This window comes from Pinus tabuliformis, chromosome X (genome assembly GCF_031772625.1).
Source record: "Pinus tabuliformis cultivar Carrire ecotype Pingquan chromosome X, CPIR1, whole genome shotgun sequence".
In the NCBI taxonomy this organism is placed as follows: domain Eukaryota; kingdom Viridiplantae; phylum Streptophyta; class Pinopsida; order Pinales; family Pinaceae; genus Pinus; species Pinus tabuliformis.
Window position 1 is genome coordinate 1,244,795,499 of NC_142308.1, and position 15,555 is coordinate 1,244,811,053.

At 35.2% G+C, this 15,555-nt stretch overlaps 1 protein-coding gene across 1 annotated transcript in view; it reads right to left on the reverse strand.

Annotated features, from left to right (window-relative positions):
* LOC149144479 (uncharacterized) overlaps window positions 1–9,739 on the reverse strand; it is a 40,934-nt gene extending 31,195 nt beyond the window's left edge. Inside the window, exon 1 of the mRNA XM_089452171.1 lies at window positions 9,517–9,739. Coding sequence (XP_089308297.1) covers window positions 9,517–9,738 — 222 coding nt within the window. The 5' untranslated portion in view covers window position 9,739. The remainder of the gene's footprint in view (window positions 1–9,516) is intronic.
* Between the last annotated feature and the right edge of the window lie 5,816 nt (window positions 9,740–15,555).

Below are 15,555 nucleotides of genomic sequence, written 5' to 3' on the forward strand. Positions count from 1 at the left end.
TTAAATAATCATAACAAAATTAAAAGAGAAAAGGGCAACTTTTAACTTATATGAATTAATGCACAAGATTTTATTTTTATATTTACAAACATTATATTCGTTGCTGCATGTACACATAGCAAAGGGATCCATCCATCATAAACTATCTCAAAATAAACAAATTCTCGACTCATACTATATATATACATGCAGCTGAAGGACTCCTAGCTATTTCAACAACTGCTGAACCCATGTCAAAGCTGTGTTTCTGATATGGCTTACAGAAACATTTCATAATTTAAAAGTTTAAGATGAAAATTGACTAAGGGAAAACTTTGGCGCCCTACAACATGGGCAATGCTGATTAGTATCCAACCACGGAATTAAGCAAGATGAGTGAAACTTATGGCCACATGTAAGATGGATAAGCACCTGATTCAGTTTGAAACATTCTAAGCAAACAGCACAATCCTCTGTTTCCGAAGCACTTGATTTTAACTTCAACCAAGAATTTCCTCCTTTTGTTTCTGGTACATATATCTCTTTTCTTAGAAGATCAATACATGTTTTACTTGTTGCCACAGAAGTTGGCTGGATATCTCTAACAAGCTCCGATGGTTCCCTTGCTTCAGCAATCAAACCACCAACATAAACCTGTTCTCTATTATTAACCCGCCTAACATGACTATCCCTGCATGTAAATAAAAGATTTTACCCAGATCAATATCCATCTGTTAGGTTATAAGGACAAATTAAACATCAAACCCAAACAAATTCTCACCAATGTACAGTCTTAAAAGGCTTTTTCAATATAAAACAGCTTCATATACACAGTTCTTGGGGTTGAGAATAATTATACAAACCTCCTATTCGATGTTGATGATGCCCTCAGTCTCTCCTCCAATCGCTCCCGTGCCTCCAGTATAACTTCATTGAGGTTATCATTATCATTCTGGTCTGTCTGGTACAGGGTTATAGGTCTTATCTGCCATAGGAATAAAATGTTACTCGTCTTGCTATATGTGGATATAGACTTGAGAAAAGGATCGATATACCTTGATCTCTCTGCCTTGACGTTCACTCAACATTGCAAGTTTCTTAACAGTGGAAATGGAAAGATAATTCAATTCCGATAGCCTCTTTTACTTAAAAACCTTAAATTTGAAATATATAATCCATCCCTGGGTTTTAATCCCAATAACATGATATTATATGCTGACAAATACACCAAATGAATATAACATACAAAGAAAATGTAGTCTACATGGTATTAGAGGGAGCCACATGAATTATGAGCTCTCCAAGGTCAAAGGCTTTGGTTCCTAATTTCAAAGAATACCAACAGACGTGTCTACAAATGATACCCATGCTTTCAGAAATTTGTGATCAGAGGTGAACAGCCACCCATTAACCTTTAGAACAAACTCCTAGTGATTGTAATATAAGATAAAGGTGACTCAGAAATTTGTGATCAGAGGTGAACAGCCGCCCATTAACCTTTAGACCAAACTCCTAGTTACTGTAATATAATATAAGATAAAGGTGACCCCTAAAACTCCTTATACTGACCATTTTTCTAAGTTCTACATGAAGATCTCACAATTCTGCCTGAGTTTATGCCCTGTATGCAGAAAATAGAAAAACAGTTTTGTAAAACTATGTAAGCTAGCAGAATTGTAAATTGTATCAAAGTTTGAAAGAGACATCCAATCGCGAAGGTCTGTTGGAAACCAGAGGCACACATAAAACAAGAAAATACACAGCAGAAGATCAAAGACAAGAGACACAGCAATTAACCTGGTTCACCCAACCAATCTGGGCTACGTCCACCAAACATAGGCATCAGGAATATATTAATAAAATCAGGAGATTACATCATGAGAAATCCTCACACACTCTCTTTTAGCAAACACCCGAATGATTGCCTATTATATAGCATAGCCCTCATAACTCCCTCACATCAATTATAGGAGGCATTAACTCCCTCCCTAACAACCTGGAGGTAAACTAGGAACCAAATTCCCATTGTTGTCATCAGCTGGGATTTTTCCTACTTTATTACAAACAATAAAATCAAAATCTCAACAATCTCCACCTTGACAACAATTCCCCTGATGCCCTGTTATTATTATTCTATCTTTTATGCAAGCCAAGAGAAGCCAAACACCAACGTAGCTTCTCCAACAAAACTGGTTTCGTGAACATGTCTGCACAGTTCTCCTTTGTATGCACCTTTTCAAGAGAAACGCCCCTTTCAGTGATGACCTGTCTTACAAAATGATATTTGATTGGAATATGCTTTGTCTTACTATGATAGGCCGGATTCTTAGCCAAATGTATTGCACTTTGACTGTCACACAGTAACTTGATGTTGTCCTGTAACCTGCCAAATTCACCAAGCAAACCTTTCAACCAAACCGCCTCTTTGCAAGCATGCGAAGCAGCAATATATTCTGCTTCAGTAGTAGACAAAGCAACAATGTTCTGTAGCTTTGACATCCAGCTTATAGCTCCACCTGCAAGAGTAAAGACGTACCCTGAAGTTGACCTTCTCTTATCCAAGTCACCTGCAAAATCGGAATCAACATATCCGCAAACATATTCACTACTCTTATTGTAAGAAATACAATAACTACTTGTGCCTCTCAAGTATCGAAGCACCCATTTCACTGCTGACCAGTGCTCTTTACCCGGATTTGCCATGTACCTGCTGACAACCCCAACTGCATGAGAAATATCTGGTCGCGTACACACCATCGCATACATCAAACATCCTACTACATTGGCATACGGAATTCGAGACATATAATCCTTTTCTTCATCGGTATTAGGACATAAACTCGAAGAAAGCTTGAAATGGGAAGCTAAAGGGACTGAAACAGGCTTCACATTATCCATACCAAATCTCAAAAGTATTTTCTCAACATACTTCTGTTGTGATAGCCACAGCTTACCATTCTTCCTGTCTCTGAAAATCTCCATGCCCAAAATCTGTCTTGCGGCTCCTAGATCTTTCATATCAAACGTCCTTGCCATCTGAGTCTTCAACCTGTTGATTTCTTCAATGCTTTTGCTTGCTAAAAGCATATCATCAACATACAACACTAAGATAATGAACATGCCATTATTTAACTCTTTGAAATAAACACAATGATCATATTCACTTCTAACATATTTCTGACTCAGCATGAAAGAATCAAACTTCTTATACCACTGCCGAGGCGACTGCTTCAGGCCATATAATGACTTCTTGAGCCTGCAGACAAATTTCGCATTGCGATGCTGAACAAACCCTTCCGGTTGTTCCATATATATTTCCTCATCTAAATCACCATGTAGAAATGCAGTCTTAACATCTAACTGCTGCAACTCCAAATCAAACAAAGCCACTAATGCTAACACAATTCTAATTGAAACAATTTTAACCACTGGTGAAAATATCTCATGAAAGTCTATGCCAGCTTTCTGAGAAAACCCTTTTGCAACCAGCCGAGCTTTGTACCTGTCTTCCGTATCATTCACACCTCGTTTCAGCTTGAACACCCACTTGCATCCCACAGTTTTCCTGCCTTTCGGAAGCTCCACCAGATCCCATGTGCCGTTTTTACTCAAGGCCATCATTTCTTCCTTCATGGCTGCTTTCCATTTGTCACTATCTGAACCTTCTACAGCGTCCTGATAACACAAAGGTTCATCATCATTAGCGATCAAAGCAACTGAATCATCATACCTTCTCGGACGGCGTTTGATCCTTGTAGATCTCCTTAAGAATGTTTCTGGTGCTTCCACAACTGGCTATCTATCAAATGTAGGAATTTCTTCATGATCGCCATCTGAGACCTGTTCATGTCCTCCATCTGAACCCTGTTCATAATCTGATTCTGAAACCTGTTCATGACTAGAATCTGAACTATGGTCGTTATGACTATCATTAGAAATGTTGTCAAACTGAATATGCTGGAAATCAGATACACCATCCTGTTTCAATCTTCCATCTACATCTAACTGTACAAGAGAGGATTCATTAAACTTTACATCTCTGTTGATGATGATTTTGCGGGTAGTAGGATCCCACAATCTAAATCCCTTTGTTCCATCACCATACCCAACAAAGATATGCCTTTTAGACTTTGGATCTAACTTAGTTCGCTGATGTTTAGGCACTAGAGCATATGCATCACAACCAAACACTCTGAGTTTAGAATAGTCACAAGGGTGTCCTGTCCATACCTCTTGCGGAACCTTGCAGTCTATTGTCGTTGATGGAGATCGGTTTATCACATAACAAGCAGTTGCCACTGCTTCCGTCCACAACTCCTTCGGCAACCCGGCGTTACTCAGCATACACCTTGCTCTCTCTAGAAGAGTCCTGTTCATGCGTTCAGCAACTCCATTCTGCTGAGGAGTATAAACCGTGGTCTTATGTCTTTCGATCCCTGCATCCTTGCAATAGCTGTCGAACTCCTTGGAGGAAAACTCACCACCATTGTCAGTTCTTAAACATTTTATTGTTCTACCAGTGCTGTTTTCTACCAATGCTCTAAACTGCTTGAAAACTGTAAACACATCAGACTTCTTTTTCAACATGAAGACCCAAACTTTCCGAGAAAAGTCATCAATAAATGATACAAAATAAGATGAACCACCATATGAAGCTGTAGGAGCTGGACCCCACACATCTGAATGGATATAATCAAGTATGCCTTTACTAGTATGTTTGCCTGTTTTAAACTTTTGTTTACTTTGTTTACCAAACAGACAATGTTTACAGAAATCCAATTTTCCAGATCTTAGATTAGGAAGTAACTTTCAGTCAGCCAAAATTTTCAATCCTCTTTCACTCATATGCCCCAATCTTTGATGCCATAAGTGAATGGAACTATCGTCATGTTCAGACACAGACACATGATCTGACCCAGTTCTACCTTCTAACTGAAATAGATTTCCTACTTTCTTAGCTTTCATCACTAGTAAGATACCTTTATAGATTTTCATAACTCCACCTTGAATTACAGTTTTATATCCATTTGAATCAAGTGCTCCTAATGAAATCAAATTTTTTCTTAGATCTGGTACATGCCTCACATCAGTTAATATTTTGGTTGTGCCATCAAACATTTGTAGTTGTATGCTCCCAATCCCAACAATATTACATGTTACATCATTACCCATGTACACAACACCATCATCAATTGATCTATATGTTTTAAACCAATCTTTATGTATACACATGTGGTTAGATGCCCCGGAATCTAACAACCAATGTTGATCATGTTTCGAAGCATTAACAGATAATACCTCATCACTCATACCTGAAACTGAACCTGTATCCGTGGTGTTGGCTTCCTTCTTTTCTGTCGAAGAGCCCTCTTTATCAGCCTGCTTTCGCTTCCAACAATCCTTTTTCAGATGTCCAGCCTTGCCACAATGCCAGCACTTCACCTTCGGCTTCTTTCCTTTGGATTTTGAATGAGAGTCGCTATGCTTTCCCCCGGAGTGTCTCTCTCGTGAGCGACCTCTGGCCATCATTACCTCTGATGTGGAGGTATCTGCATTCGACCTCTTCCTCGTCTCCTCAGCCAACAAGGCTCCAACAACATCGTCAAACTCAAGAATTTCTGATGTACTAAAACTTATGGAAGTAACAAAGTGATCCCAGGATTCGGGCAATGAACACAATAAAGTTATCGCCTTATCCTCTGAATCAAATTTCACATCTAGACTGTTTAATTGCACCAACAAGGTATTAAAAACATTCAGGTGATCAGCAATTGAGGTACCTTCTTTCATCCGCAAACTGTAAAGCTGCCGTTTCAGGAGAATTCGATTTGTCAAAGATTTCGTCATATAGAGCTTCTCAAGCTTCGTCCACAGGCCTGCAGCGGTTTTCTCTGACACAATGTTAAACAGAACATCGTCCGCCAGACATAACCGAATTGCGCTCAGAGCTCTATCGTCCATCTCATCCCATTCATCCTCTGTCATGGAAGCAGGTCTTTTGTTTTTCCCCAACAGTGCTTTCGCCACACCTTGTTGAACCAGCAGATCGTGCATCTTCACCTTCCAGATCTCAAAATTATTCTTGCCATTAAATTTTTCAATTTCAAAACGGGCACTTTGTGTTTTGGCCATCTTATCAAAGAATCTCCAATTTCAATGTGAAATACCAGCAATTTAAAAAATTTTCCTTCTGCCTTTAAAGCAAAAAATATCTTCCTTTCACAAAAAATTTCTGCCTATGCCTTTGTGTTTTTTTTTTTTTTTTTTTTTTTTTTAAAAAAAACTGCCTTAAAAAACACGGCCCTTTTCCAATCACTTTACACACAAAAAATATATATATATTTCTTTGCACTTGTGCCCTTATTTAAAAAACTGCCCTTTGCCACTTTAACATTTGAAACATATTAATCCAACATATTAAAAAAATGCCGTGAGTGTTTTTTTGTTCAAACAACATATATTAGATCAATACATATCCACCGTTTTCAAAATACTTATATCTACGCTGTTTTTCATTGTTTCCATGCTATAACATAGCCATGCTTTCTTTTAAATAAATCCACGCTGTCTTTTTAATATATGTCCATGCCGTTTTCAATTATATATGTATCCATGTTGTGTTAAAAACATATCCATATACCCACGCACCAAATATCACATTTGATGTGAACAGCATTAACTTGTTTCCATAGCAATTATAAACAGCCGCACCCGCAATTTAGATTTAGTTTTCTCGCAGTTTAAATATGCAGCGGACCAGCAGTAAAACAAACATACCGTTCTGGCTATACCAGGAAATGCTTGACCGTGGTATATATCCACTGTTCCGATCCGCTCCACAAAACTTGAAGAGGCACGGGCTGCTCTTAATACACAGGCCACTTCGAACTGAGTGCAAGACGCTCACCGCACCAGCACCAGCACCGTCCAGGTCGACGGCATCATGCCCCACGACATCGTGCCACAGTCACCTCAACTGTGCAGCGTGCCACTGTCACACCCGCAACGCAGGTTCAACGCCTCCAGCACGCAGGTTCAACGCACAGCCAGCGCTCCACCTCCAGACAGCAGTGCCGCTCCTCCAACGAGCTCTGATACCATTTGTTGGAAACCAGAGGCACACATAAAACAAGAAAATACACAGCAGAAGATCAAAGACAAGAGACACAGCAATTAATCTGGTTCACCCAACCAATCTGGGCTACGTCCACCAAACATAGGCATCAGGAATATATTAATAAAATCAGGAGATTACATCATGAGAAATCCTCACACACTCTCTTTTAGCAAACACCCGAATGATTGCCTATTATATAGCATAGCCCTCATAACTCCCTCACATCAATTATAGGAGGCATTAACTCCCTCCCTAACAACCTGGAGGTAAACTAGGAACCAAATTCCCATTGTTGTCATCCGCTGGGATTTTTCCTATTTTATTACAAACAATAAAATCAAAATCTCAACAAGGTCGAGAAAAACAGAAAAAATAGATGCAAGAAATATATAAAAGGAATATCAACAAATTTCATTAACAAGAAACTAATAAGAGGGTAACTTAATTAGTGTCCCAGACAATCAATCAATTGACAGACCATCAGCCATGGTAATGAAGAAAAAGTATTCCAATAGAGCCTCTAAAGGAAACCTGGGCTTAGCTGGGGCATGGAGGAGTATTCAGCGATCATGAAGGAAACATAGCAAGGTTCATCTACCAATTCTGAGGCCATAACTCCAATAACCCAGTGGAACTGGCTGCATGGATATGCGGATTTGGCCAAGTTTGGGGTTTAGGCCTAATTCCATTCTTATTAGGTACAATTGTTTTCACCATAGGCAATTTGATTATCATGGTTTATCCATTTACAATTTATCTCATATCAATCTCAGTGATGGGGCAAGCCCCAATTCACTCAAAACGGTAAGTATAAGTCTTGCATTCTTTCTGTGAAAATATCTTCAACCCACTCCAATCGCTTCAAAATCTAAATTACTACACTTACAATTTCAACTAGCACTTACACTTCAACCCAGTGCTAAAGAAGAAACCGTGTATACAACCAAAATATACTGCATAAAATACATCTTAAAATCCCAGAACAAGTGCCAAGAGGTTGGATCATTAGTTGCCATTGCTCACAAATAGAGAATAGTCTTTATGAACACCAATACTCTTTGCACACTTACCTAATTAAAAATGTTCCATTGTTTTTCATCACGATTAAGAGCCAGAGATATTTCTAATTTTTCAAGCTTTAAAAACACTATAGGATCAAGAATCAAGACTGAAATTTGTAGTCCTTTTTTATACATAGACACTGAAAAGAAAAGAGTAGATTTCCACTCATTTATCGAATGACAACATATATTTGGGAAGTAACATGTTTATAAGAGGGCAACAGGCCAACTGGCGTATCAAGAAATATTTGGATAACTAAAAGTGAGTTGTCTAATTATTATATATGTCAGAACTTTTGGTTGGAATTTGAGAAAATAATTTTCAGTCCAATCATGTGATGTTATTTTGTTATTTGAGATTTATTTTTAATGTAAAAATAGATTTAATATTCCAAAAAAATTCAATCCATTCTAATTGTATAAAGTTTACAAATCAAACCTGTGATTCCACCCAATTTTATCGAAATATATATTTAAAAAACTTTCAAAACCTAAAAAAAAATAGATATAAGATGAGTAATAAGTTGAGGCCCATATGGGTAGGCCTTGCTACCTCTTCAAGAGCAGTAAAGGTAGACTAATGGAATTTTAAAATTCATCTCTTAACTGGTGGTGGCTTTGATGATTTTTTGGAAATGAAGATTCAGAAACTGTCTCTGTTCACCAACACTACAATATATATTGTGGTGACTGAAATTTCACAAGAGAGTGTGAAACTCTCAAACCACTATGCGAACATTGATGCCCAATAAGCATGATGTTACCAGTAAGCAGTGAGCTTCACCACCTGTAAACCAAGATGTCAAAAAAGAGTCATCAATGTTATTTGGAAAGTTCAAATAATGGTTGAGGAATCTTTATCAACGCATCACCAAACCAATTATAATTTTCCTAAATGGAGCTAACCATACAAACACATACCTTGGACTAATTTTATGTATACAGACAATATAGGTTCCAAACCTCATCACCACCATTCCCACCCTAGACAATGGTAGAAGCCATTTTTCGTGACCAGAGATTATTGTAAAAGCCATTTTTGGTTATAATGAAAGGGTAATCATGTCCCCAAAGAAAGTTGAACCACAAAAGTCTTAGGAACAAAGACAATCATCAGGGTTTTGCTCATTTATCTTCATAAAAAAGCCGGCTCGTTTATTTTAACAAAAAAACCCAGTATTTTCAGTCACTGTGGTCTATACTTATGTGGATGTCAGATAAGTATGAGCTTTGAAGTTCGTTTGAGCTCTGAGTTTCAGTTGTCAAAATCAAATCTGTTACAGAGGTATCTACCAACCAACTAATCCGGCATTACAAAGCAATTCAGCAAAACCACAGATCAAAGAATTGACACATTACCATTGCATTGCTTGCAGCTCCGTGATCAGCAAAGGGCACGGCACGCCTTGTCTTTCCAGCGGCCCAAGAATTCTGGCCATGATTTGAAGAGACAGCTCCGAGATAAGACCGTCGACGAGCGTGCACTGCTGGCAGCATTCCAGCTACTGGAATTTCAACCAAAACAACTGAAAATTCACCCGAAGTAATGTTGTCGGAATGTCGAGACTGTATCAATCCCATGCCTTCCTATCATATATATCATGTTGCTGGTTTTGATTTGTTTTTATAATGTTTTTAAAAAGTAAGTATATTTGGAATAAGATTTTTAGAATTTTAATTTAATTATTTATAATTATTTTTTTAGAATTTTAATTTAATTATTTATAATTATTTAGTGGATAGGGATTTAAATTTAGCAATAAAAAATTAGATTTATTTTCAATAAAAAGTAGTTATTTTTAATTTATTTTTTTAACAGAAAAGTGAAATGATATTTTAATCTCCACTCAACTAAAAATAGTCTATGGGACCATTAGTGTCTCTGTTTTTCACCTTTTGCAATTCAATCATTTTTTTATTCAAATTGATAATGAGCTGGTCCAAGCTTCTAACAATTCTATGGTTGTAAAGACAATGCCAAGGAATCCATTCTAACATATTCTCATAACTATCCCTAATGTCTCCGAAAGCATCACATTCGAAAATGAAATGTTTCTCAGTGTCAAATGAAAATGTACACACTCGTTATTCCCAAGTTTTTTTTAGTTATTTTCCACATCTAGTTTCCCAAGTAATATGATTGATTATTAAAAAAATGTTGAATAAACACGTGCCATATGAAATGAGTTATGCTTTTTTAGGCATGTGGTATCGATAAACCATGATATTGACCTATGGTTTTGCAACAAAGCCTATTTACATATTAAGAATCTCCATTGTAAGGTGGGGATAAATGTTTATAGTTAAAAAATTTGATACAACTGTTTTTAAAGGTGTAATCTAAGCTATAAAAGAAATGACTTTTTTCACGATCATTTTTTGGTTAATTTTTATCAAAATCCAATAGATTTTTAAAAACTTGAGTTTAAATTGTTTAATCTGCATAAATCAAGTTCCCCTAGAGTTTTTCAGAGTGTTGAATCCATTTATGCATTCAAAAATGTATTTTAAAGAACAAAAAGTCTTGAAATTATATTGTCCAATTTTTGTGAATTTCGATAAAAAATGTTATTTCATCTATAAATTAGACTATACCATTTAAATATATGGAAGTAACTTCCTATCCCACATTTATTTTCTTTTACATTTTTAAGTAAGTGATCTACATAATTTTCCATTTTATCTTTAGAATTGTCTAAGGAATATGTCAAAACAAAATCAATGTAACCCTAAAAACATTAATCATTGCTTATACCACCACGTATTAATCAAATTATTGATTGTTGAAGAGCCATGGAAGAGGAAAGATACATAGAAACTTTCTTTGAAAAGAACGTATTTCATGCCAGCATTGTTCCTAATAATGAAGCATGTGAGGAAGGAAATATCGTTAATATTAACATTGAGTAGGACCGAGGTGAGTATTATACTAGTCCCACAAATAAACCTAAGCAAATAAAAGAATTTAGGAAAGGAATTTAGGAAAGGGCGGGGACAAAATGTAAACTGCACTATCCACACCTCAAAGGTTTACAATAAGTATGGGTAAGCAACAACACCCTATGATATAGAAAAAAAGGGGATTTCATTGTCAAAAGTCAAAAGTGCCACCAAGTACATACATATGGATATAGAAAAAATCGCAACAGGTAATAAGGGCCCATAGAAGGGTCCAAGAAATCAAGAACTAGGTTCAGTAAGAATAAAACATTTGTGTATCAAGAAAATGAGTTCGTTGACCCCTCCTCAGTATAAAACATTTGTGTATCAAGAAAATGAGTTCGTTGACCCCTCCTCAGTATCAATCGAAACTTTTGATTATAATATACATTATTTTGAAATAGCGAAACAAACAATAGTTCCAAATGCCATTAATCACACAACCTGTATGGAATAGAGAAAAAAGAATAAAAGAATTAATATATTAAAGAAAAACTCAAAGAGCTCAGGATCTTGGACCATTACATATATAATGAAAATGTGACCGTCAAGGAACAAAGTACCCATCTTTAGGAGGAAAATACAAAACTAGTATCAAAAACTAGGATATGGTATAAGGGAACTTAGATGATGGCACTTCATAATAGAACATTGAACATAAATCTCAAGGAAAAAAAGAAGTAAAAAGGTCTCAGTTTGGATATAGTGATATGGTCCTTATATGATGACGTATATTCAAAAAGGTTTCTCATTTTTGGAAGACACCTTTTTGGACAAGACAACACCCATATATTTTACTTGGATGAGGACATGCAATGTCTCATGTGTGGGGGAGATGTGAGGCCTATGAGGCCTTTGTTTTGATAATATTTACACCATTGAAAAGACACCCTTTTCACTTATTTTTCCTTGACCTCTCACCATGTTTTTAGAGGAAATTGACATCTCAGGGTAACAAGTTGCCAATTTCAATATTTAACAGCACTTTTGATAAGTTAAAAATATTTTTTGGTTGAATTCTTACTAATGAAAGTTCAAATCTTGTAACTCCTATGTAATTCCAATAATTTCCCTCATCATTTAGCATATCATCTAGCTTGCAAAGGAAAATCCACCTCCTGGGTTTTATTCCCAAGGACCTCAATATCGTCTAGTGTTAGTTGGACCATCCCTAGGATGAATGAGGATTGTGCTATCTCGCAATCAAATTGATGGCCAAACCTCTTCCAAACAAGGCATGTAGTAGCGGTAGATGCGATCTTGGTCAACAATGAAGTGATATTATCATGTATTCCGTGTCATGTTAATATCAAAAATTACCAATATTAACTAGACATGAAGCAATGTAACCCCATTTATCTCATTCATGATTCACGAGGAAGGGATTTATGTTAAGAAATAATATGATAGTAATGTTGAAATATTTATTTCAACAATGAAAAATTTGTGGTGCTAATGTTCTAAGAAATGATCTTGTGTATAGTGCGTTATTAGTTTTGCTAGTCTTTCATAGCTTGAGTCAATTAGGATGGCCCCTCAAACCTAGCTAGAGATACCGTTAATTCCGTAGGTTTAGCATACATAAGTAAATTTCTATTCATTAGATTTGTGTGCTTTACTTTTTCATATTCCATATTTTGATTTATATACTATGTATCAGTTAGTTTTTACATTTTGTAATCGATAATGCATTAGCTAATTATTATGTTATGAGTATGTAACTTTAGATACTTTATATTGGCTGAAGCATATACTCAATGCTTCATTAGCTTTTAAACTTTATATCTATGGTTTTTATACTTTCTTTACTTGTGGTTTTGCATTTCGTATTCGTATCTTTACATATGTTGCATTGATTAACTTTTGCATTCTGAGATTCATGGCTTTATATACATTATATTAGTTGGCTTTTACACTTCAAATTTGTGGTTTTAAATACCCTATTTTCATTTGATTATGCGCTCTATTCACACACAGTTTATTTTTCATGGATAATGTGACAACTAAAGCCTAACCAACCAATGCCATTGCTTCCACATTGTGTTTGATTTTCATGGATAATGTGACAACTAAATCCTAACCAATCAACGCCATTGCTTCCATAGTGTGTTTTCTTTTTATATGACAACTAAAGGATTACCAGCCAATGTCATTGATTCCCCTTCTTTGCTACATTTTGTGGTTAATTTGAACCATTGAAGCCTCACTAGCCAATGTCATCTATATGATATAACCTTTATTTTTTTCTTCGTTCTTATGAAAATTGTTGTGATTCATGTTTTCTTGTAGGGATCCATTTACATTGAAGGTTGAGAGAAAGACAAGCTTTTTTTTAGAATACAAGGACATTTGAACGCTCAAATGAAATATTGTAATCTAATCTTAGTAAGGCATTCCTGAGACCTCCACCAAGTCGTTGAAATATCTTTGTAGGGTCATGATTTTGTTTTTTCCCATAATGGCCCACTTTCATTTAAGATTGAAAGGATAACATAATTTTTACTCTTAATTGAAAGAAAATTTGAACCCTCATACAAATGAAAGATTGTAATTTAGGTTTAGTAAAGCATCTCTGAAATATCAATCTAGTGAACAAAATGGTTTTATAGAACTTTCAATTAATGATTTTAGTAGTTCCATTTCATATTTTGTTTCCTTCAATGTAATAGGACTTATAATTAATCTAATCCCATCCACTAATCCTACATATACGGTGTCAACATTTCAAAGTTTATGAATCCCATATTGATAATTTAATGTAACAGGGTTTAGCATATAGATAAGCCAACACTCTCCTATTCCAATACGAGTTTCATCTAGCCTATTTTTCGTCATATCTTTGAAATGATAGTGGGCTAGTGGGATCATCGATTTCCATAGTACTCAAACCAGAAGAACATTGAAACTAAATGTAAAGATAGAGTTTACTTGTCAACTACTACAAGCAAGCAACCAACAAGGTAACTCCATGCATAAGCAAAGCACTATAGTCAAAATTGAACCTACACATCAAATCATGTTAGTGCCTCAACCTTAACAATGTTGAGATATCTAGTTCAGTTGGGTTGCTATATATTGCAATGGAGTTGCACCAAAGATAGAGCCTTGAAATCAAAATTGAACAGAGAATTTCAAAGCCTTGATTTTTAGTGGCTTGATTTCTATTATGTAGACAATATTTTGATGTGTGAAAGTTACACCTAAGAGGGAGGCATTCACAAGACAAAGATGTTTGTAAACGATTGAGACAAAGTTCAAAAATAAACGTCCACATACTATTTGTGTTGGTGAAGAAAATATGATATAAGTCCCTCATTGGTGGAACAAACATAAAGTCATGTTAAAGGCCTATCAAATTATTCTTTGTGTTAATAAACTATAAAACATAAAGTAAAATGCAGTGTTGAAATTAAAGAATGAAAACTACTCTATGAAAGAAATTATAAACAAATTTGTGAAAAGAAACAAAGTAGAAATTAAAAGCATTTATAATCAAACCAAAGCAATAAAGAAAAAATTGAAGCAAGATAATCTAATTAGAATACAACTTCATAAAATACCCTAAAACAAAATCTATAATTAAAGAAAGATAATTACCTTACAAAATTAACTATGAAGTGAATTACTAAAGTGTGAAAGACAAATTAAATAAAATCATAGTAATTTTCTCCTACCCTAACCACACTAGCACATAAAAAACCATGTAAAGACATAGTGCTAATTGAATCATAAAAGGATAATCCTACATCCAAGATTTTCAAATATTTGTATAGTTGTGTGTGTGTTGTTATATTAGGAAATGCATAATTTAAAAGATGTGAGTATTCTATACTTCCTTCAAGTTGGGAAGTATGAGATGCTTATTATTACATAAAGGAATTAAAGAGAATAATAATTCCATACAATATTGAATGATGTCATCAAATATGTTAACATAATCATTGAAAAGAAAGAGAGTTTGAAGACAATTTAATTACCATATCATCTTCTTTGCTTGGTTGTTTTACATTAATGATTACTATGGTTACTATGGTTATCCTTACCTTTGTTGTTTGTGGTTAATTTTTCTAGATAAAGGATCACACCTTCCATAGGATTTTATTGTTATTGTATTGTACTACAATCCTCATTAAGGATCAAGGACTCACTGCCTTTTAAAATCATATCATTGATTGGAGATTCAATAACTTCATTCATGGAATTTTGTTGGGAGGAGGCATTATAAATAATAAATACAATAGAATTTATATTTTTTTCTCATTTTTTTTGTGGAAATCAAACTCTAGATTGTATGTGGGTGGTGTATCCCACAACTTTGTCATACATATGGCTTAATATCCTCACAAGAGTCATGCAACATAGTGATAACAAACTTTAGGATCTTGGAACATGTTAATGTTTGTGATAGACAAGTACAATGAATTCATCATTTATTCCTTATGCCCTATACAAGAAATT